Genomic DNA, 22404 nt, shown 5'->3' with positions numbered 1-22404 from the left:
TACCACATAACTTACTGAATTCATTTAAAAACTCATACGGACACTCGTTTCTACGCCTACGTTCGTCTTGATCTCGATAGTTTTCTGGCGTGGATTCATCACTATAGCTTGAGCTGGTTCTCCATCTAAATGGGCAGTGAGAGAGCCGATTTCTGGATCTGGATCTACCACATGCGCCATGACTACTTCCTCTACTTCCCCCGTTTTTGACTCTGTTTCTAATTCGGGTGGTGATTCTGGATCTTCGCGTCCTGATGACGTCCAAGATTCGTCGCTAGTAAATTCACTCGGAAACGGATCTCCCGTGGTGAACCCAGATCTGGTGGTCACAGTAGAGACTATATCCTTAACCCGCCAATCAAACTGGCCGTGTTTCCACCCAGATGAGTTGCTCCAGTAGGTAGATCTTTAGCCTCTGCTCATAAACTGCAAACAAAAGAAAACAAATCAGAACTATTTACACCACAGACTCTGAACACTAACACTAAACACGCCATCCATCCCCGGCAACGGCGCCATTTGAAGCGTGGGTACAAGTCTTTCGACACGCTCGAATCTAATGTTGAGTGACTAGACCCAGGAGTAAGCAAGCGTGCACATATGAGAATTAATGCAAGGCTCGTCCAGACACAACGTTCTTCAAATGCACTGGATCACCGGGTCCAGGAACTCTAGAGAACTACAGTGTTTTTGTCGTTGGACACACTCGACTCCTCTTCAAAAATAAATCCCTCAACCCGGATACTATGAATTAGTATAGGGAAGTGGGGTCGATCCCACAGAGATGGATTCGCAAAGTAGTGCTAAGAGACTATGGAAACAAATGGATGCTGCCACGCAAGAAGGGTTGAGATTTTAACTACCACTAGATCTAGGCAAGAATTGCAAACGCTAAACCTAGGACACAGCAAACTTACTGGAATCAGACATCAATACCGAAGACGCAATTACTTCCTAGACTAAACGACTACCTAATCTAGCTAAACAGAAAGCAACTAACAGTGAGGACCATATTTCCAGAAATGGCAAGTACGGTAAAAAGCTGCAGACAGCCAACTCATACAATTTCCTAACAAGCTCAGACGCGCAAATGCAGAAAACAGAGCATACTCCTGGATTCGAACAGAATATAGAAATTTGGATGCCGGAAACTTGCTACGAATCGGAGATACACCAGATCTACGAAAACTAGGCGAAATGAAATGAAAACACGTAAGCGCGGCATAAAATTAAACCAACAAAGCTCAGATTCACGTTGAACGCTTAATCCGCTCCGGATCCAAGCCATCCGAACTCAGTACCCGGCAAAATCAACTCCATAACTCCGATTCTCGCAGATCTACTCCAATCACCTCCAAATTCCAACAATCACAGACACAACCCACAGCATTAGCAAGTTAGTACTCCGATCCATCCACAAACAAACTCCATTCTTCCAGATCTCACCATTAACCTGCAGTAATCCAGAAAATAACCACAAAGCAAAAACCACTCCAACAATCCAACTTCAGAATTCAAGTAAACAAATTCAATCCATGGAAATCATCACGACCAACGTAAGCGAAAACGAAAATTGCATAAAAGTAGAAATATCCAGATCCGAGCTTCGAACAGTGAAGCTCGGCGAATTCAACAGAAACGAAAGTGGAAAATGAATTGTTTCTTCGCCCTCAATAAGGACAGTGTTACAACCAGGTCGAGAGTGTATGAAAGCTAGAGGTGCATTCCCTAATGTGCCATGAATTTCCCACCAAAAGAACCCAAGAGTGTGAAAGGAATGGACTAAGCTCAGGCTGTTAGCAAGGTCTCCAACCGAGAAGATCCCTCCAGCGCTGCATGCTTCTGCCTTTTATAGATGCGGACATAACCTTCTAGAGTCTTCGTAGAAATCTCCATTCTACCCTTCAACTCTGAGGCTTCCTCCGTCGAGCAATTTTCTGCATAATGTCCACTTATTCGCCTTCTTCCTAGGTCCACGCAACTGTCTCCCTCATTTGCTGGACCTGGCGAACAATCTTCACACACTTGGCTTAAAATGTGCGTTAGACCCAGAAATCTCACGAATTAAAGCCCTAGACCTATGCATGAAATTAGCCTTATCACATACTTAGAAAAATCAGAATGGGGCAAGAAGGCAGATTCTACTCAGATTGAGGTGAAGCATCAAGATCAGTTTCTTGAGCCTGTGATAAGTGTTGAAGACCAGTCTCAAAAACTATAGATATTAACACTGACGCAGATGAAGAAGGTCCATCAAGCACTGATGAACTGAGGAATTATCAGCTGGCAAGAGATAGAACTCGAAGAGAGAATATAAGGTCTCCATCAAGATATGCAAAAGCTGATATTATTTCTTATGCCCTGTGTATAGCTGAAAAGTTGGAATGTTCTAAACCTGCTACATACAATGAAGCAGTGGCTAGCAGTGAGAACAGGAGATGGATCAAAGCAATGAATGATAAGATTGACTCTTTGATCAGGAACAAAACTTAGATTTTGGTGGAAAGAACTGAGTTCATGAAGATGGTCAGTTGTAAGTGGTTGTTCAAAAAGAAGGTGGAGTCTACTGGAACTGAGAATGTGAGATATAAAGCTCGCTTAGTTGCCAGATGTTTCACTCAAGAAGAGGGTGTTGATTATAATGAAGTGTTTGCTCCTGTAGTCAAACATGCATCAATAAGGATCCTGCTAGCTGTTGTGAAGCAGAGAAACTGGGAAATGCAACAACTTGATGTGAAAACTGTATTTTTGCATGGAGATCTTGAGGAGTCCATTTACATGTTCCAGCCTGAAGGATATGTGAAGAAGGGAGATGAGAATAAGGTCTGCTTACTCAAGAAGAGTCTCTATGGACTCAAACAAAGCCCTCGGCAATGGAATAGAAAATTTGATGAGCATATGTCAAACAGTGGCTTTACCAGATCCAGATATGATGATTGTGTTTACATCAAAAGGAAAGATGGGGTTCCTGTAGCCCACTTGTTGATCTATGTTGATGATATATTGATAGCTGGTCCCTCTAAGTATGAAGTGCAGCTTGTGAAAGATGGGTGGAATAAAAGTTTTGAAATGAAAGATCTAGGAGAAGTAATGAGGATCCTGGGTATGGACATCATTAGAAACAGAAAGGAAAGGACTCTTTGGCTATCTCAGGCAGATTATGTGGGCAAGGTGTTAAAGAGGTTCAACATGAGTAATGTGAAGCCTGCAGCTACACCAATTGCTCAGCACTTCAAGCTGTCAAGAATCAAGCACCAGGAAGTATGCAGGAAGCTAAGGAAATGGAAAATATTCCTTATGCTAACATTATTGGCAGCCTGATGTATGCAATGATTTGTACTCGGCCAGATATTTCTCATGCAGTGAGTATAACTAGCAGGTATATGAATGTATTTGGGAAAGAGCACTGGAGTGCTTTGAAATGGGTACTAAGACATCTTAAGGGAGCAGTCAACTATGGTATTCTATATAAAGGTTATGATGAGTCAAAGGGAGAAGTAATTCAAGGTTTCTGTGATGCAGACTATGCAACTAATCTTGATAACAGAAAGTTCCAAACAGGCTATGTGTTTACTATGTTTAGCTCGGTCATTAGTAGGAAGTCAGCTCTACAAAGTGTTGTGGCCCTATCTACTACAGAGGCTGAGTACATAGCTTTAACCTCAGCTGTGAAAGAAAGCTTTTGGATCAAAGGGATAGCAACTGAGTTTGAAGTAGAACAAGATGCAGTGACTGTGCACTGTGACAGTAGTAGTGCTCTGTGTCTTGCTCGACATCAGGTGTTCTATGAGCATAGCAAGCACATTGATGTGCAACTATACTTCATCAAATATGAGGTGGAGAAGGGGAATACAAAAGTAATCAAGATCAGCACTTTGCATAACCCTACAGACATGCTTACAAAGGCTCTTCCTAAAGAGAAGTTTGAGCATTGTAAGGAGTTGATAAATGTCTGTGAACATAACTGAGCTACATTTGTAAGGTGGAGAATTGTGAGAAGTGTGTGCATAAGTAGCCCAACCCAAATAATCGAATCAGTCCAAGAAGAGAAAAAGAGAGAGCAAGTTCAAACTCATGAACTAGCCGTTGGAAGTTAGGTAGGTACATTTTCTGTTGCTATCCTTTTTTCTTTTCTTGTTTTCAGCCGTGTGAGGCAGTCAGAGTAGATGAGTATATAGTGTAATCTCAGTTTCTTGAATAAGATCTCTCACACATTTCCCTCAAAAACTCTCTCAAACTTTCATCTTCTTCTTCTCTGTTCTTACTCAATACTCTTCCAAATCATAACAATTATATATTTTTTTCTTAGCAATATTATGCAATGTTTTGGAACTTTTATTATCTAATTTAATTATCGAAATTTTACATATTTCTACACTCGCATAAAGTCATAAATACATTCTTACATTAAGATAAAAATATAGAAAAATATATCCACAAAAACTACCAATTTTTTTTAAAAAAATCCGTATATAGTACATAAAAGTTTGGAATTTGAAGAAAATATAAGCATTTGAGCCGGTCATGATGAGGAAGAAAGGCTAGAGATGCAAGTCATTCCTTATGCAAACATAGTGGGGGTGTAATTTATGCCATGATTGGGGCAAGACCAGATGTGACTCAAGCAATAAGCAAAACCAATAGATTTATGGCAGACCATGGTAGAAAATATTGGTTAGCCTTGATGGATTCTAAGGTATATAAAGGGAGCTGGAAATGTTGGATTATGTTCAAAGGTGATCCAGGATACGTGTGTGATGCATTGGTGGAATTTTGTGATAGTGATTATACGTGGAGTGTGGATACAGGGATGTCTCAGTTTGATTACATTTTTACTATGTTTGGTGCAAGTGCAAGATGGAAATCAAGTTTCTAGAATGTAGTTGCTTTGTCCACGACCGAGGCTAAATATATTGCGTTGATTTCAGCTGTGAAAGAAAGTTTTTGGTTGAAGGGAATTGCTGCTAACTTTGGGGTAGAGCACAAAGCTATAGCTATAGGCTGTGATAATGACAATGGTATAAGCTTGGAAAAACACTAGGTTTTTTATGAACGAAGTTAGCATGTTGATGTGCGATCACATTTTGTAATGAAAGAATTAGAGAAAGTAAGAGTGAAAGTGTTCAAAGTTGGTACTTCAGATAACCATGCAGATATGCTCACCAAACTGCTGCCAAAAGAAAATTTCGATCTGTGTTTGATGTTGGTTGAATTGTGCATACAATGGTGATGACACCAACTAGGCAATGAAGGTGGAGATTTGTTGAGATTCATTGTTTTGAGTGATCGAAGAGAGTTGAAGAAGAGAAGAAGAAATGTAATGAAAGCTTGTTTCAGCTTGTGGGATGACACAAGATTTTAGAAGGTTTTGTGTTGTGTGTTAGGTGGTACCCTCTCCGTCCATAATAAGTTTCACACTTTCCTTTTTAGTTTGTCCCACAATAGATATCACATTTTCTGTAAGTTTCCTCTCACATTAATATTAATATACTATCTTCTCTCACCACCTAACACAAAAAACAACTTCACCTAAAATCTCGTATCAATCCCCAAGTGTGTCATCTATTATGGGACGGAGGATGTAATATTTATATTATTGTGAGAGTGAACTTTTTCTAAAAATAGAAATGTGACATCTTTAGTGGGACAAATTAAAAAAGAAAATTGAAACATCTTTTATGGGACGGAGGGAGTAGTTATTAATAATGCAAAATTATATACTCCATCCGTTTCAAGATAAGCGATACATTTCTTTTTCGCACTCGTTTTGGAAAAATAATACTCCCTCCGTCCCAAGTTACTTGAGTCGTATGTTGTCCCATGTTACTTGAGTTATTTCTCTTTTTGGCTAAAAACAAAACAGTTAATCTCACCTACTCTCTTATCCAAGCCCCTTGGCCTAGCGGTAAAGGGTGCTGGATACCGCGTCCATCCTGGAGGTCTCGAGTTCGAACCCTGGGTGGCGTAATTTGTCTTTCCTCCTTGTTATAGGAGTTGATTTGTAATTTCGTAATTTCCTCCTTCATATATATAATATTAATATATGAAGTTAATTTAAAAAAAAAATAAAATAAAATAAAAAAAAAAATCTCACCTACTCTCTTCTTTCTCTTACTTTATTCTCTCTTCTTTCTCTTACTTTATTCTCTCTTCTACTCTAGTTAGAGCATCTCCAGTGGGCGGATGTCCCACTAGGACATCCACTAGGACATCCCAAAAACACCTCCTGCCACGTCACTAGGACTTCCCATCCCACTGCCACGTCACTAGGACATCCCCTGCACAATCCGCCCTTCCCATCGCCCTTCCCACTAGGACATCCCGCAATAAAAAAAATCACAATAATTTAATTACGTAAAAACGGAATTATAATTTTGACACGGAATACGGGAAAGTAAAATACGGGCAAAAATACATAGTCATAATACATAAAAAAACATAGTTAGAAAAAAAAAAACAAAATACATAGTCATTCAAAAAAAAGAAGAATACATAGTCCAACATCCCCGGCTCACTCCGCGCTGTCCCCGTCGCCCGTGCCGCCCCCTCCGCTAATCTCGGCGCCATCATCTCCAATGGGTGGCATCCCCAAATCGCGCCGACATCCATCGATGACATCCTTCAGCATCCTTTTGTACAGCGGATCGGTCGTGCTATGCCACCTATGCATGGTCCGGACCAAGCTTGTCGTTAACTGCGCGCGGGCGAGGCGGTCGATATCTTCTGGGGGAGCAGGGGCCTCCGATTGGACCTCGAACGACCCGCTACCGCTGCTGGTTCCCCTAGCCCTCCGCTGCGCAGCCTTTTGCCCAACCGGGCGACGACGACAGCGAGAGTCTGAATGAGGTAGCGGGGACACTTCGTCGGCTTCCGGGAGCTCATGCGAACCAGCACTGCTGCTGTATTCACCGGAAGCGTTGATCTTCATCCGCTTCGCCCAGCCCGATTCGACTCCCCCACAAAACTTTGGGGAATCCTTCACCACGAGAAAGGCCTCCTACTGGTCGAATTGTTTGAGTTTCAAGGCTCTGTCAGGGTACTGAGCAAAGGCACGGTTCCGGACATCCTCCTCGGACATACCGCTGCTTGCCTGGCGGAGGTTGTTTTGGTAGAGGCCAGCAAATCGACTAAGCTTAGGCCTTAACCGCTCCCACTGTTTCCGGCACTGTTCGGGAACGCGACGCTTCGCCCCAGCCGGTTTGTGTGTGTGGTAGGCTTCAGCGATCCGATGCCACAGTTTGTCAATATGCTGGTTGGCACCGACATATGGATCCTCGACTACTGCGACCCAAGCCTTCGCAAGCGCGACGTTTTCCCACTGGCTCCAGATCGTCCTCTTTCCCGTCTCCTCCTCATCCTCCTCTTCTGCCACCGTTCGTGAGGAAGACCCTGGGGCTTTCCCCTTGCCCTTGCCACGTCCCTTCCCCCTGCCCCCGCCCCTTGCTGCTCCCCCCACATCATCAGACGTCTGCCTGACTGGAGATATCCCCAACTCCTCAAAAGAGAAAGTTTCTATGCCGGTGAACTGAGTATCCGGAACATAAGTGGAGGGGGTATCAGTAGACTGCGTATCATCGTCCGCTAGTGGTTCAGGGCCCCTGCCACCCCCTCCCACAGGCATCATCCCCGCCATCATCCCCGACATCATCCCACCCATCCCCATCATATTTGGGGTCATGCCCCCCATCCCCATCCCCGTCATCATCATATTTGGGGTCATGCCCCCCATCCCGGCTGCCCTGGGCATCATACCACCCATCTGTCCCATCCAATTGTACATATAAGGGGACATCATCCCGCCCATTCCACCCATCCCCGACATTCCCGGAACCGTTGTCGCATTTCCGCTGACGTTTCCCTCCAGGTCGATGGGAAACGCCGGAGTCTGCGACTCGCTCGTGGCCGGGGAGTTCCTATCGTTCTCCATTAAAAGTAGAAATGAAATTTGTAGTAAAAGAAGAGAGAAACTTGTTAACAACAAGTGGTGCAAATGAAATGAAGTTCAACGAGCCATATATATAGAGTTTTAAAAAAAAAATTCCGGACGTACGAGTCGGACGTCCAACCTTTGTCACAGTGGCGGACGTCCGCCCGTCCGTCGCCGGGACGTCCGAGGACACCCGACATCCTCACGGGACGTCCGTATCCGACCCTAAACGCCACAACGGCTGACGTCCCGGTCGCCCGTCGCGACGTCCGACCGGATGTCTGATCGGACGTCCGCCATTGGAGATGGTCTTAACTCACTAAATATAATTTTTTTAAATCTCGTACCGAAAAGAAACGCCTAAAGTAACTTGTAACGGAGATTATAAAATAGTTAAAGTGGAAAAATATTAAAATGAGAGAGAATAACGTAGAATAACGAGGGTGAAGCACATGTTGGGACAAGAGAGTACTCATTTGATAATTTTAAAGATCGCTAGCCGCGAGCTGAACTAGCTTATGTGGAAATACTATGTGATGTGTTAAAATGTAAATAATCCTAATTATAGGGTGCCACTTGTTAATTACCACGTATCCCATTTTCCCTCAAAATGTTTTCCCCCATTTTCACCTCTAAATTTTGAATATGGACTGATTGCTTCGATCTCTTACCAGTAATCCCTCCTCCTCGAAATCGTATGCACAAATTGGAAAGCCGATGATACGCATTGTATCTGCGACTGATTAATTCGCAGAATTCCTAAATTTTAGGTATGGCTGCACCATTTCAACGGTCTGCGAGTTTAGCTGGTGCTTTGCAATTGGGGATTCTTTTGTTGTTCCTGTCATCAATTGCCGTCGGAGATGACGTTTCTCGAGCTTCCCCCGACGATGAATCCGCTACCTGCGGTAACGACTTCCGATTGGTATGTAAATGATCTAACCTCCTTGGTCGTTTTGATGGGGTCTTGATGTGCCTGAATTGTTGTTAATTCAGTCGTTCCTATTCGATAATATTTAGATAGCAACACGCAGCTGAATAATATCTAAGCTCAATAATGTTTGAGGCTGATTAGGTTTGATAAAGCGATAACTATGGGCAATCATGCGGGAGAAGCAACTTAGGCTCACTATCACGTCTTTGTGCTTGCTGATGTGGTCGACCTGTGATCGTTTGTGATCACTCAATAGGAACAAGTTAAAATAGGACGACATTCAGTTGTACCATGAATTTAGAGGTGCCAGAGAAGGAATTTATTAGTTATTCTTGTGTGGTGATGATTAAGTTGACAGTGGAGGAACAGTTTTCTGATGCTAACTCAAATTTACACATCTCTTTTCTAGCTATGTTTTGTCTCAACTTCCTAATCATGATGCTGAAAAGAAAACCGTTCATTCAGTTTGTGCTGATTTCTTTCTTTGCTTTCTAGGTTAAGGTCAAAAGGTGGGTAGATGGTGTGGAGAAGGAGGCAATAGGTGGATTAACTGCCGATTTTGGGTCTGTGTTACCTGCTCATGCTGAAGATGGCCACCGTTTCTCGGCCGTTTTTGCAGATCCTTTGAATGGCTGTTCACTCTCGTCTTCAAATGTATTTTTATAATACTTTTATTTTCTGTCATACTATTTTGTTAGGATTTTGATGCACTCTAAGTGCTCTATGACTGGTGATCAATTCTCCTAAAAACCTCTATAGTTGGAATAATTTTTTGGCAGTTTAAGCCTGTTCATGAGTTTATCTCTAGCCTGATGGTCCAATTGGATACAGTTTATGGTACTGGCCACAGCATTCTAAGTGCTATGTATCAGCTAAAATATATAATACAAAAAGGATAAGAAACTAACAACTAATTGAAGCTACAATGGAATGAAGGCTTTCTCAATTACGTTGGTGGAACTTCTAAGAAATGAAGGGCCTGCTTCCTGCTGCTACATTGGTCTATTATGGGATATATCTCAGACATCAAGACCTAGTCTATATTGGATTGTTTAAAGTCATAATTTGGAATATGAGATTACTGCTAGTTTCTAGGTCAATTTGGAACTTACATTGTTGGACTGCTTGTAATAAAAGATGAATATCATAAAAATTACTAGGAAGAATTTTTGTACTATAAATTAGGAGCTCTTATAATCAATAGAGATGGACTTAAAAGTAGTGGGGCAGGCTAGATGCACTGATGATATATGAGTTTTATTTCATAGCTTGATGAAGCTGAGTTCAGTTTGAAAGGATCAATCTTTTTCCTTCATTGGGAAGCAACCAAAATATCATCATAGCTAGTTTTTGGACCATAATGCTAAGAGTCTTTTCTGTTATCCTGCAGGTATCAGGCTCTATTGCACTGACAGTACGTGGTGATTGCATCTTTACAACTAAGGCTAAAGTTGCTCAAGCTGGGGAAGCAGCAGCACTGATAGTGATAAATGATGAGGAAGGTTAGCTATACTGCTGATGCATATATTATGTTATTTTGATGTCGCGTTGCATTGCTTAATGCCCCATATATTATCTGAGTTTATCCCCTTGGTTTTTAATGGATGCTACTTTGCGTGAACTTCATAGGTCTTGTGCAGATGAGTTGTGGGAATGATACTACTTTAAATATCACGATTCCTGTTATTACAATCTCTAAGTCAGGAGGAGAGGAACTAAAGAAATCCATGGCTAATGGTGGAAAAGGTAATACATTCTTATATGCTTTGGTGAGAATAATTTTGAGTAGGTATTTCAGAGTGATGTTACTTAGCTCTCTTATATGTTTTCACCATCTATTCTCAAGAACCTTTATCTATTTTTTCTAACCAGTTGACTGTTATTTCAAGATTTTCGGTAAATTTTCAGAATGTGGTATCAGTGTTTTGTATGTCCTTATTTTAATCTCCAATTCATACTTGCATTTTGAACATTAAGTGATAATTGAACATTAAGAGCAGTCAGGAGAAATGATGGAGTTCAGTTGGCTTGACTCTGTAGCTATTGCTAGTTCCTGTGGAATCCTTTTCAGACTTAAGTCACTCTACTCTTGCACATAATGAAAGTAAACTAAGTGAATATTTCCAAAACCAATGTTGGTCGAATTATAAATGTGGTATTATTGCAGCTTGACATGTACATATGTAATCTGGTAGAGCATATATGATTGGAATTGGCATGTTGAAACACTTTCCCAATAACAGATGGTGGTAAAAAGAAGCCTACTGCCTAATTTACCTAAAGGCTTTTGGTGTCTATGTTTGTCATTACCTCAGTCTTTTAAAAATAGAAACTATTTCCATTTTGATCCGCCCCTTATTTGAGGAAATTTTCTCTCTTATGAGGTGGGACCATTCTACATTAACTATACTTTAATCACTTTTTCTTTCCATCTCTCTCTTTACCAATTATGCATTAAAACCTGTGTTGTTTCAAAAGTTTCTATGTTAAAGGACGACTGTAGTATTTAATATGTATTTTAAAATAGTGTCTTTCTTTTATAATATCAAACTTCTCACATCTATTTCTGATGAAACAGTTGAGCTTCTATTATACTCCCCGGATCGGCCAATTTTAGACTACTCAGTGATATTCTTGTGGTTGATGGCTGTTGGGACAGTAGTTTCTGCTTCACTTTGGTCGGAAATCACTGGATCAAAGCAAACTGATGTGCACTATAATGAATTGTCATCACAGGTTCCTTGAATTTCTTAATGTGCTTTTATGTTCTGTTCATGCAAATACTGATTCCTAGTGTAAAAAAGGGTATCTGGATTAGACTTGGATTACAATTAGCTGATGGATATGATATGCTTCTCGCTGTTCATATCTGATAGTATTTCTTTTATTTTTTACATGTGACCGTTTTACTTTAGAAAACGGTACTTCATTTGTTTTTATTTAATACATGTGATGCATACACTACTAATTATATTTTATATCTATGTTAGGATTCTGGTTCTGCAGCAGACCAGGATGATGAAGAGAAGGAAATTCTCCATATAAGTGCTAAAAGTGCTATAGTTTTTGTTATAACGGCGTCAACTTTTCTGCTACTGCTTTATTTCTTTATGTCTTCATGGTTCATCTGGCTGCTGATCATACTTTTCTGCATTGGAGGTATTGAGGTAAAAACTCCCTCCGTCCCATAAAAATATGTGCACTTTCCATTTTCTTCCGTCCCACAAAAATATTTGCATTCCATTTTTGGAAAGTTATATCAATTTAACAATGTAGGTCCAACTATCCACTAACACTACTTTAACTACCATTCTCCTCCTCTCTCTTACTTTACTATACCATTCTCCTCATCTCTCTTACTTTACCAATTTTATCTTAATTCTCGTGCCATATCCATTGCCCATATTTTTATGGGACGGAGGGAGTATATATTTTTTATACTTGTCCTCAATCATCATTTCATCATCTAGATGCACATTCAGTTTCAAAAATACTTTCATTATAATGTGTTTGTTTGCTTGTGCACAAGGAAACAGCCTCAAGTGTTTCCTAGTCTTTTGTGTTCATTTGAATGTAGAACTAATGAGATCAATTGTGACTGTGTGAATACCTTTTTACCTCATTAATGATTTTGTCATTATCAGGGAATGCACAATTGTATTGTTTCATTGGTCTTCAGGTATGATTTAGTTGTGTTTCTGAAAACAGCAACGCTGATATTTCTGCGACAACTAAGTGTTTTATGAATTTATAGTAACCTTTGTATTTGCTTTGCTTTTTGAGCAGCAATTTCAGGGGTAGCGAACAGAAGAGAATGAATCTGCCACTTCTAGGGGAAGTTTCCATCTTCTCTTTAACTGTTCTGATATTCTGTGTGCTGTTTGCTGTTTCCTGGGCTGCTACCCGGATGGAGTCCTACTCTTGGATTGGACAAGACATCCTTGTAAGCTTTGGCTGCACTGCGCAATAACTTGGTCTCCTTTGCCCTTAATGATTTAATATGAAATCATTCAATTTCATGTCAAGCTAAATGTACCTAGTGTCCACAATGTATTGTCTATTTTTATATCTCATCTTCTACGAAATCTCATTTATTGAAGATCTTGGATTAAATTGCTGATAATAATATTAATCCAATATATGCATATTCCCACTTATTTGTCGTATGTGACTGTGTACACCAGGACACATGTTTTTCTGTGAACATTATGTTTACCCAAATCCTCAGGTTCACAACTACATGTCCTGAAATTTCTCCATTGAGACTGTTTTCCTGTTTGTTTGTGAGTGTATGGCCTTTTGACATTTTCTTTGACACTCTATAAACTGCGACAACCATTATCAATTTCTCCAAAGTTTAATTGTATTGATAATTTTTGTGGATGTCAGGGTATATGTATGATGATAACTGTCTTACAATTGGCTCAATTGCCAAACATAAAGGTATGTGGATACACTTTATTAGGGACATAATTTTACCATCTTTTAATTTTTATCTCATGCCAACTTTCAGGTTGCGACAGCACTTTTGTGCTGTGCGTTCGTGTACGATATCTTTTGGGTTTTTCTATCTCCATTTATATTCCAGGACAGTGTTATGATCGCAGTAAGTTTACACATACCCTTCTCGTTTCCCTGATTTTGTATGCCTGAAAGCTTCCGAATACCGTCATCTTTATCATCTTTTGCTTCTAAAGCTTTCACTTATTTGAAATGAAAATTTGTTAGATAGTCTGCCCTTTTAAATGTTTACAAAGCTGAGGTGCATATGATATCTTTACTGTACGTAAATTGCTTCCTCTGCTTTGGATCTTAAGTTCTTTACACCATCTTCTTATACCTCAATTTGTCCTGGTGCTTACTCATTACAGATTGGCTTGTAGGATCTTACCAATAACTAGATTTGGGTGATATTATCAGCATTGCTCTTGCATTCTTTTATCTCAGTTGTCTTGACCTCTGGTTCTTCTAATGTCATTCAGGTTGCTGAAGGTGATAAAAGCAGTGGAGAATCGATCCCCATGCTTCTGAGAGTTCCTCGAATTGCTGACCCATATTATGGCTATAACATGATAGGCTTTGGGGACATTCTATTCCCCGGCCTGTTAGTTTCCTTTGCTTTTAGGTATCTTACTTATATCACTATAATTATTTGATTGAGATATGTAATATTAAAGGAGCAATATTTCATATTTGTACCATACGTTTTTGTTAACTTTTCTGTTTAATCAATTCAATTGTGTACTGATATGCGTATAAATAAAGTTTTGTAACCTGCTATAGTTAAAATATTGTCCTGTTTCCCTCATCTGAAGACTGAAGTCGTCCATCTATGGGTGTTCATTGCAGATTTGACAAAGCTAATAAGAAAGGGATCTTAAATGGATACTTCCTGTGGTTGTCAATCGGCTATGGAGTTGGTGAGTATACTTGCAACATGGTCATATTTTAGTGCCCATGAATAGTTATGTCCTCCACTGATATGTTAATTGTCTTCCAATTACTATGTACTATCAGTTTAATTAGACATGTTGGATTTCCTTAATTGTCTTGAATAATTCCATATTTATATTTCTAGCAAGATGGTCTTGTGGTGACAAGACATCCTGCTAGAAAATATATAACCACATATTAATATAAGTGGTAAATTCTCAATGTAGTGAGATTGCCTCAACATTCTGCTTCTTGACTAACTGAACTTACTACATGTCTGATAACTATAATATGATTGAACTAGAATTTAATAAAAATGGACGCATGTGATGCTGTTTCTTTGGTATATACACTAAATCTGCTGACAATAGAAAATAAAGTTCAATATAGACTTTATGATGTGTGCACCCATGATCACTATCTCGGTTTTTGACTATACCCGCTTCTAGCTCCATTTCATTTGAGAAGGAATTGAGATGGTGAATAATTACTGAAAAAGTATTTCATTTGCTGCAGGTCTATTGTTTACATACTTAGCGTTGTACTTGATGGACGGGCATGGCCAACCAGCTCTTCTGTACCTAGTTCCATGTACACTGGGTATAAATTCCTCCCCCTTTCTCTAAATCTCTTATTCTTACCTTCCTTTCTGTTTTAGTTCCACGAATCAAATGACTCTCTACAAATCCCAGGAACTTGTGTCTTGTTGGGATGGATAAGAGGCGAGATCAAACACCTTTGGAACTACGACACAGATGATATCAGAGAATCAGACGAACAACTTGTGCCTGGAGAAGAAGCTTAATGAACCAGACATCTATCTGTTACTACACGGTCCGAATTGACCCTAATATCCCTGACTGTTTTTTATCCCGTTCTTCAACTACGCTTGATGATCCTCGAGCATTCTTCCTTGATTTGCTGTATACTTAAAAAGGTGTATATATTTTTGGTAAGTCTCACTGGCTAGTCGACAACTACTTAGGTTGAATTGTTTTAATTGTATAAGTGCTTGGAATATTTCTCTTGTTGATATGATGAAGTTTTCGTACACTCCACATATATTTTGTATGATCTTTATAAACGGATTGCAATCCGGTTCCAGTTAAAAACATATATAGGAGTACAATTGATTATCGACAATCGGTCATGCATAAAAATTAAACGTCCAATAAACCTTGAATCGGCGAATTCCTTGTCGCAACCATTTTGAAACTCGTATGGTGCTGGTGATGAAATATCGTCCGGGGTGTGAAGTTGGAGAAGAAGGCGGTTAGTTGATTAGGGTAAAAAGAAGTAACACACGATTTATTTATTCCCCGATTTTACTAACATACCAAATAGAAATTCACATGACCTAAATCCTAATGTATTATATGACTAACGGGGTGATTTGTATATAATGAGACCCTACTACTAAATGGAGTACCCATTTAAAGTTTGTATTTAATGATTTTGTCGAAGAACCTTCAATATGATTTTGTAAATAAGTTGAACCACCATGATAATGTAACATAAATTTGTTAGTGCAAGACTCATGTTATGTTATCAAAAATTTAAAATTATTTTTATTCAAAATATTGAAGGAATGAATGCTAAAACAATGCCACATAAGATTTTTCAGTTTTTCAATTTGATATGGGTTTTTACCTTTTATGCCTTTTGTAGGTTATAAAACTGTGCTACATTAAATCTTTTCTTTTTTGTAAGTAATTGCATAAATTATCAATTTGTAGAGGGGGGAAATATTAAATTGCGAAAAATACTATTAAATTGCAGGGGAAGCTTTTGAAGAAGTCGATGGCGGTGGAATGAAATGCAAAGCAAGCACTGAAAGTGGAAATTACATCCCATCCAAAAATTTTGAGCATTCCAATTTCCCATGTCATTGAACGCTTTCAAGGAGGCGCTCAAGCCCTGCAAATCCATTCTAAACTCCTCCCAATCTTCATCCTCTTCCCAAATTTCTCACCCCTCACTTCCAACAAGAAAACCCCCCAAAACTTCACTTTCCCGCCAACTTCTCCGCCTCAACGATCCCGCCGATTTCTCGCCCCCAAACGAACTCAAAATCTCCGAACCGGACCCCAATTTTAACGCTGGAAGCAGAAATTCTAAATGCGAGGAGGAGAAGGAGAAAGAGGCGGAAATTCGACCGATAGATGTCAAATTGGAGTCTTTTCGCTCGTTCGATCACACCGGACCTTATGAACCGCTTCTTCTGTCGTTGTCCGCTGAAATTCCCGCTGTTCAGGTGATTTCCCGAGCTCCCATTTGTTCTTAATGAATATTTTCCTCTTCATTAAGAATTGAATAATTTCTTTTTGGAGTGAATTAGGTTTCCTTTTTTTTATTTCTTTTGTGTTGAATTGTGGTTTCTGTATGGCAATTTTTAGGTTCCGGCGTCGATTAATAGTCTACTTTTGGAACATCAGAGAGAAGGGGTGAAGTTTTTGTATAACTTGTACAAGAACAACCATGGAGGAATTCTCGGAGATGATATGTAAGTTAACTTCTCTTATGTTTGTGTAAATTATTATTTTTATTTTTCTCTTCTTTTTTTAAATTTACTGGAAAGAGTGGGCTGGATAATGACTTATTAATGTGTTTTTTGAACAATGTATGTTTATGAAAATATGATTTGATTCTATAAATTGTATTCTCTGTGATCTTGCTTCATTCTTAGCTGTATATAAATTGATTCTCGCCTATGTTTCCTTTTATGGAATCCATCATATTCCTGCAATAGGGGATTGGGGAAGACCATTCAGGCAATTGCTTTCTTGGCTGCTGTGTTTGGGAAGGGTTCGGATGAATCGGATACTGTTTTAACGTCTCATGATGTGAATCGAGATGAGAAGAAGGGTCCCGTGCTAATCATTTGCCCTAGTTCTGTTATCCTTAATTGGGAAAGTGAGTTCTCCAAATGGTCCACATTTGGTGTTGCTGTTTACCATGGCGTGAATCGGGATTTAGTGATCGACAAACTAAAAGCAGGTGACGTTGAGATTATCATTACCAGCTTCGACACGTATAGAATACAAGGAAGCATTTTGTCGAATATCCAGTGGGAGATTCTTATTGTTGATGAGGCACACCGGCTTAAGAATGAGAAGTCGAAGCTATATACAGCGTGTATGAAGATTAAGACACTGAAGCGTTATGGTCTTACGGGAACTGTGATGCAGAACAAGATAATGGAATTATTCAATCTGTTTGACTTGGTGGTCCCTGGTGGCTTGGGGACACGGGAGCACTTTCGGGAATTTTATGATGAACCTCTTAAGCACGGTCAAAGATCGAGTGCTCCACAACGATTTGTTCAGATTGCTGAAGAGCGGAAACAGCATTTAGTGTCGGTGCTGCAAAAGTATATGCTCAGAAGGACAAAAGACGAAACCATAGGGCATCTCATGATGGGGAAGGAAGACAATGTCGTGTTTTGTGCGATGAGTGAGTTGCAAAAACGAGTTTACCAGAGGATACTGCAGCTACCCGACATCCAATGCCTCATCAACAAGGACTTGCCGTGCAGCTGTGGCAGCCCACTCAAACAAGCCGAGTGTTGTCAAAGAACAGTTCCAAACGGTATGATTTGGCCCTATCTTCATAGGGACAACCCTGAAGGTTGTGACTCGTGCCCTTTTTGCCTCGTTCTCCCTTGCCTGGTGAAACTCCAGCAGGTATCTGTTTTACTAGGCTTCATTTGTGCACTTTAATCTACTCATCTCGTGAGATGCTGACAGGAGGGTACATATTTTACAGATAAGCAACCATCTAGAGCTCATCAAGCCTAGCCCGAAGGATGACCATGATAAGCAAATGAAGGATGCTGAATTTGCTTCTGCAGTATTCAGCACCGACATTGATTTAGTAGGAGGCAGTGCCACTCAGAGTGGCAGCTTCATGGGCCTTAGCGATGTTAGGCACTGTGGAAAAATGAGGGCTCTGGAGAGATTAATGCATTCCTGGATTTCGATGGGCGACAAGATTCTTCTCTTCAGTTATTCAGTGAGGTTAATACCATATTTATTTTTGCATCATCTTTGCTCGGTAGTTCTTGAACTCAGATTTCACTCTTGTGTATATATGTTTCCGCATTTGTAATTGTGAATTTGTGATCAACGATACACTCCAATGCATTTTATCATGTCTTGCAGGATGCTGGATATACTCGAAAAGTTCATAATACGGAAAGGCTATAGCTTTTCGAGACTAGATGGCTCAACTCCAACTAGTGTACGGCAGTCTCTCGTGGATGACTTCAACTCAAGTCCGAGTAAACAGGTCCCTTTTACTCACCAACTTTGAGATTTGTATTTCTGCAATTTTGATTTTTATTTATTAGGAGAAATTTTCTGACTTCAGGTGTTTCTCATATCCACTCGAGCTGGTGGGCTAGGGCTAAATCTTGTGAGTGCAAATCGGGTGGTTATTTTCGACCCAAACTGGAATCCTGCCCAGGATTTGCAGGCACAAGATCGTTCATTCCGTTATGGCCAGAAACGGCATGTGACTGTTTTCCGTCTTCTCTCAGCTGGTTCACTCGAGGAACTCGTCTACACTAGGCAGGTGTATAAGCAGCAGCTCTCGAATATTGCCGTTGCAGGCAAGATGGAGAAGCGGTATTTTGAAGGCGTGCAGGTAAATGACCTATCCCACTTTCATACAAAACTCTCATCATTTGTGTTCGCTCGACTCATTTCAAATGGAATTTGTTTCTGAAGGATTCGAAGGAGTTTCGAGGCGAACTGTTTGGGATCTGCAATCTGTTCCGAGATCTTTCTGATAAGCTTTTCACCAGCAACATCGTCGGAGTCCATGACAAGCAAGGGATCTATTTTGACGATCCTCTACAAGAAACGTCGTCTGTGGAATCCAAGGGTATCGGTGGAAGAAGAACAAAGGCGAAGCCAACGCTCGAAGATCTGGGTGAGTTTGCGTCCTGCTTTCCACAAACAAGTCTTGATAGTGAGCAGGATCATCAAACCACTTTTTCTTTGTGCTTTTAGGTGCTGTATATGCTCATCGCAACGAAGACGTTGTCAACCTCAGGTCACGCTGTCTGGTAAACGAAAAACAAAGCCTGTCTCGAGAGCAAGATGACGAGCAGCGACGCCCACCTCCGGAAGAAAGAAAAGAATCTGATGCTACAGGAGAAGCAGAAACAGTTGAAATAGTGATGGATCCCCCAGTGTGTGATGCATCAAAGAAGAGGAAAAGTGACCACTCTAGCCTTCTTGCAGTGTTAATGGGCATAGATGAAGCAGAACTAAATAAGTTAATGCTAGCTTAGAATCATTCATATTTCATGTGTGTAAATATGCATGTATAAATGTTGTTGTATCCAATTTGCTTAGAAATGGGACATGTTTGGCTATTTGAGGAATACAAATGCTCAGCTTTTGAGGGTTCTTGAATTGAATTGGGCAAAGAACAAATTCAGGGACTGTCACCTTTCCACAAATAGAGATTTGCACAAGCACAAGAGACGATAGTTTTCAAAAATAGATAAACTCACCCAGAATGAAAAAGCAGTCAGATAGTTTTCAAAATTAGACATAGATTTAGACATTAATTAGACTATATATTACAAAAATTTGGGGAGATTTTATAGAAAATCGAGAGGGCCACCGCCGTTTTCCCTATGCCTAACAAGGGCAAAATATCCAAGCACAGCACAAACAGCGGCGACGAGATTCCCTTCCTTGATCAACACCTTGACCACGAATCCGGTGATCTCCGCCGTCAATTTCTTCCCCTCCACCACCAGCGTCTTCCTCGGCTTGCCGCAGAAGGTGAGCAGCACCAGCACGGTTATCCACGTCACCAGCGTGGCCGGGACCGCGACCGCCAGCGCGGCGACCATCGACAGAACTCCGAAGGCCAAGCCGAGGAGCGCGGAGGCGTAGAGCGCAGGCCAGCCGGACGGCGGCGCTGACTCGAATTCGTACCAGGAGAGGACGGATTTGAGGAAATTCCAGGAGAGAAAGAGCAGGAGCGAGTAGACGGAGACGAAGAGGCAAACCCAGGTCCGGCGCTTGCTCATGAGGCGGAGCAGTAGCGCCGTGGAATTGGAGAGCTCCGGCAGCGGGGGAGCTCCGGCGGGGGAGTCCGCCATTGATTGATTGTTGAATTGGGGGAATATGGTTGGGTTGGATTGAATTGAAATTGAGGTTTGCTTTTTGGGAGGGTTTTGTTTGGTGCCTTTTTCTTTTTTCTTTTTTCACTTTCTCTTTTTGGTTTGTGTTTTTGATGCGTTTCTTTGTTTGCTAGTTTTGCAGCATACTTATGAAAACTGGTGCTTTGGAATTCAACTCTTCTACGCGGCGAGCCCACCGGCTATCCGATCCCTGGCGCTCGTCAGTTCGTTTGTCGAACTGTTGCAGCCGGCGAGCGCCAAATCGGCGAGAAAAACGGCGAGCGCTCGCCGATCGGCTGGCTGCCTCCCGATCGACGAGCGATCGGCAAGTGGAATTTTTTTTAATTTAATTTTCGAAACACTATATATACGCGATTTGCACGTCATTTTCATTTGTCCCACTTGTTTTAATGAGTATTCTCTCTATCTTAATTTATGTACAAGAGCAACCACGCGAAATGGAGCACAACAACGAGCCTACAAGGCATTTTATCCGGAGGGGAGGCCACGCAACGGGGAGGAGTGCCGGAAGGGGTGGGATCGAATCCGGGCTGGGGTCTCCCGATTTTCGGGCTTGTACACCAACTCCCTCCGAATGCAGACCAGTGGCCAAACTGACGAGGACTGTAGGAGGATAGCGGAGAAAGCCTTCCCCGTGCCCGGGCTTTATAAGGAGTTCACCTACTGGAAATGCTACGAGGTGCTGATGGACTCTGAGAAGTTTAGGGCAGGTGTCGACGCTGGCTGGCCGAAGAAGCAGCGCCTGAACTATATCGGTGATTACAGCGGCGGCAACAGCGGCGGTTCTCACGACCTCTCCGAGGATGCACAGGAGTTCCCGTCCCCTCCCGCGTTTGCTCGCCGCACTCGCCCGATTGGTCAAAAGCGGGCGCAACTGGCTCGCCAGGCCTCCCAGGAGGTCCAGTCGGCATCCCCCTTGTTGGACAGTCGATAGCCGACCTCGCCTTCTTCGCGCGTCAACAAACGCGCTCTCAGATGTGGAAGGTCTTAGCTGAATGGAGGGCGGCAACCGACCCAGAGGAGAAGAGTTTCTCCACGCGATGCTCGTGAGTATGCGGGCCGATTTAACCTCCGCCGCGGCACAGGTGCGGGCCTCAGACGCGTGCTCAGATGCCGCAGATTTGGGGGTCCCGGATAGCGGCGACAACGGCGACGACGGCGAGGAGTGAGGCGGAGGCGGGGGGCTCGTGTGTGGAGCAGGATTTTTTTATATTTATGTAATTTTTTAAAAATTAATGTACTTTTTTTTAATTAATGTACTTTTTAAAATTTTAATATTATTATTGAGTATTCTCGTATCTGTGTTGAAAATTTAATTCCGTATTTTGTGTTATTGTTAATTATTTATTTTATAATTTTGTTTATTGTGGATGGGTTATTGCTTGTCCAGTTGCTTATCATGATGATGTGGCAGAAGGAGTTTTTAGGACTGCTGATGTGGCAGGAAGAGTTTGTGGTTAGGCTATGGCTGGGCTATTGCTTGTCCAAAACCATCGTGGATGCTCTTATGAATGCTTGACACAGACGGATAGTTGATTTAATTTTGAGAATCTCTTTCAAGATGATTTCAAGATTCATTACTATCAGAGTTTATTATGTAAATCCTTTTATAAATTATGGCTTTGTTTGGTGTACATGATTTACTATGTATAATTTGAATTCATACTATATAGTAAAAAGGTTTGGGATCCTTATATGAACTTGTCAATTTCATACTAGGATATTAGACGTGTAATCAGACAAGTCTCTTATACACTATACAAGTTCGATTAGTTGATACCAATGTACCTAATTTGGTCGCATACATGTTTTGTACTATGTTGGTATGCATTCGACCAACTCATATCAGTGTACTCAGTTGCATATGTGTTATAAATGATTGTATGAATTCCACAAATTTGCATCGATCTCGATCTTAGCAGCACAAGTTTGGCTTTTCGGTAAGTT

General features: G+C 41.0%; 3 protein-coding genes across 3 annotated transcripts; 2 read left to right on the top strand and 1 right to left on the bottom strand.

Moving 5' to 3' along the window:
- Nucleotides 1-8503: 8503 nt before the first annotated feature.
- On the top strand, nt 8504-15354 carry LOC121783660 (signal peptide peptidase-like 3). Its single transcript, XM_042181803.1, has 14 exons — nt 8504-8852; nt 9357-9515; nt 10252-10363; nt 10491-10607; nt 11440-11597; nt 11852-12028; nt 12506-12540; nt 12648-12804; nt 13251-13304; nt 13375-13467; nt 13844-13986; nt 14211-14281; nt 14811-14894; nt 14987-15354. The coding sequence occupies exons 1-14, from the start codon at nt 8700-8702 to the stop codon at nt 15097-15099; spliced, it is 1626 nt and encodes a 541-aa protein (XP_042037737.1). The 5' UTR covers nt 8504-8699; the 3' UTR covers nt 15100-15354.
- A 714-nt stretch (nt 15355-16068) lies between these two features.
- LOC121783659 (switch 2-like) lies at nt 16069-19714 on the top strand. Its single transcript, XM_042181802.1, has 8 exons — nt 16069-16548; nt 16691-16797; nt 17044-17977; nt 18060-18310; nt 18455-18581; nt 18663-18938; nt 19022-19226; nt 19307-19714. Exons 1-8 carry the CDS (start codon nt 16177-16179, stop codon nt 19588-19590), a joined length of 2556 nt encoding a protein of 851 aa, XP_042037736.1. The 5' UTR covers nt 16069-16176; the 3' UTR covers nt 19591-19714.
- A 126-nt stretch (nt 19715-19840) lies between these two features.
- On the bottom strand, nt 19841-20542 carry LOC121783661. Its single transcript, XM_042181804.1, has one exon. It carries the CDS (start codon nt 20413-20415, stop codon nt 19906-19908), a length of 510 nt encoding a protein of 169 aa, XP_042037738.1. The 5' UTR covers nt 20416-20542; the 3' UTR covers nt 19841-19905.
- Nucleotides 20543-22404: the final 1862 nt, after the last annotated feature.

The sequence above is a fragment of the Salvia splendens genome, chromosome 21, assembly GCF_004379255.2.
Source record: "Salvia splendens isolate huo1 chromosome 21, SspV2, whole genome shotgun sequence".
NCBI classification, from domain to species: Eukaryota; Viridiplantae; Streptophyta; class Magnoliopsida; order Lamiales; family Lamiaceae; genus Salvia; species Salvia splendens.
Note: the sequence above shows the minus strand (reverse complement) of the source record. Positions and strands in the feature narration are given on the sequence as shown.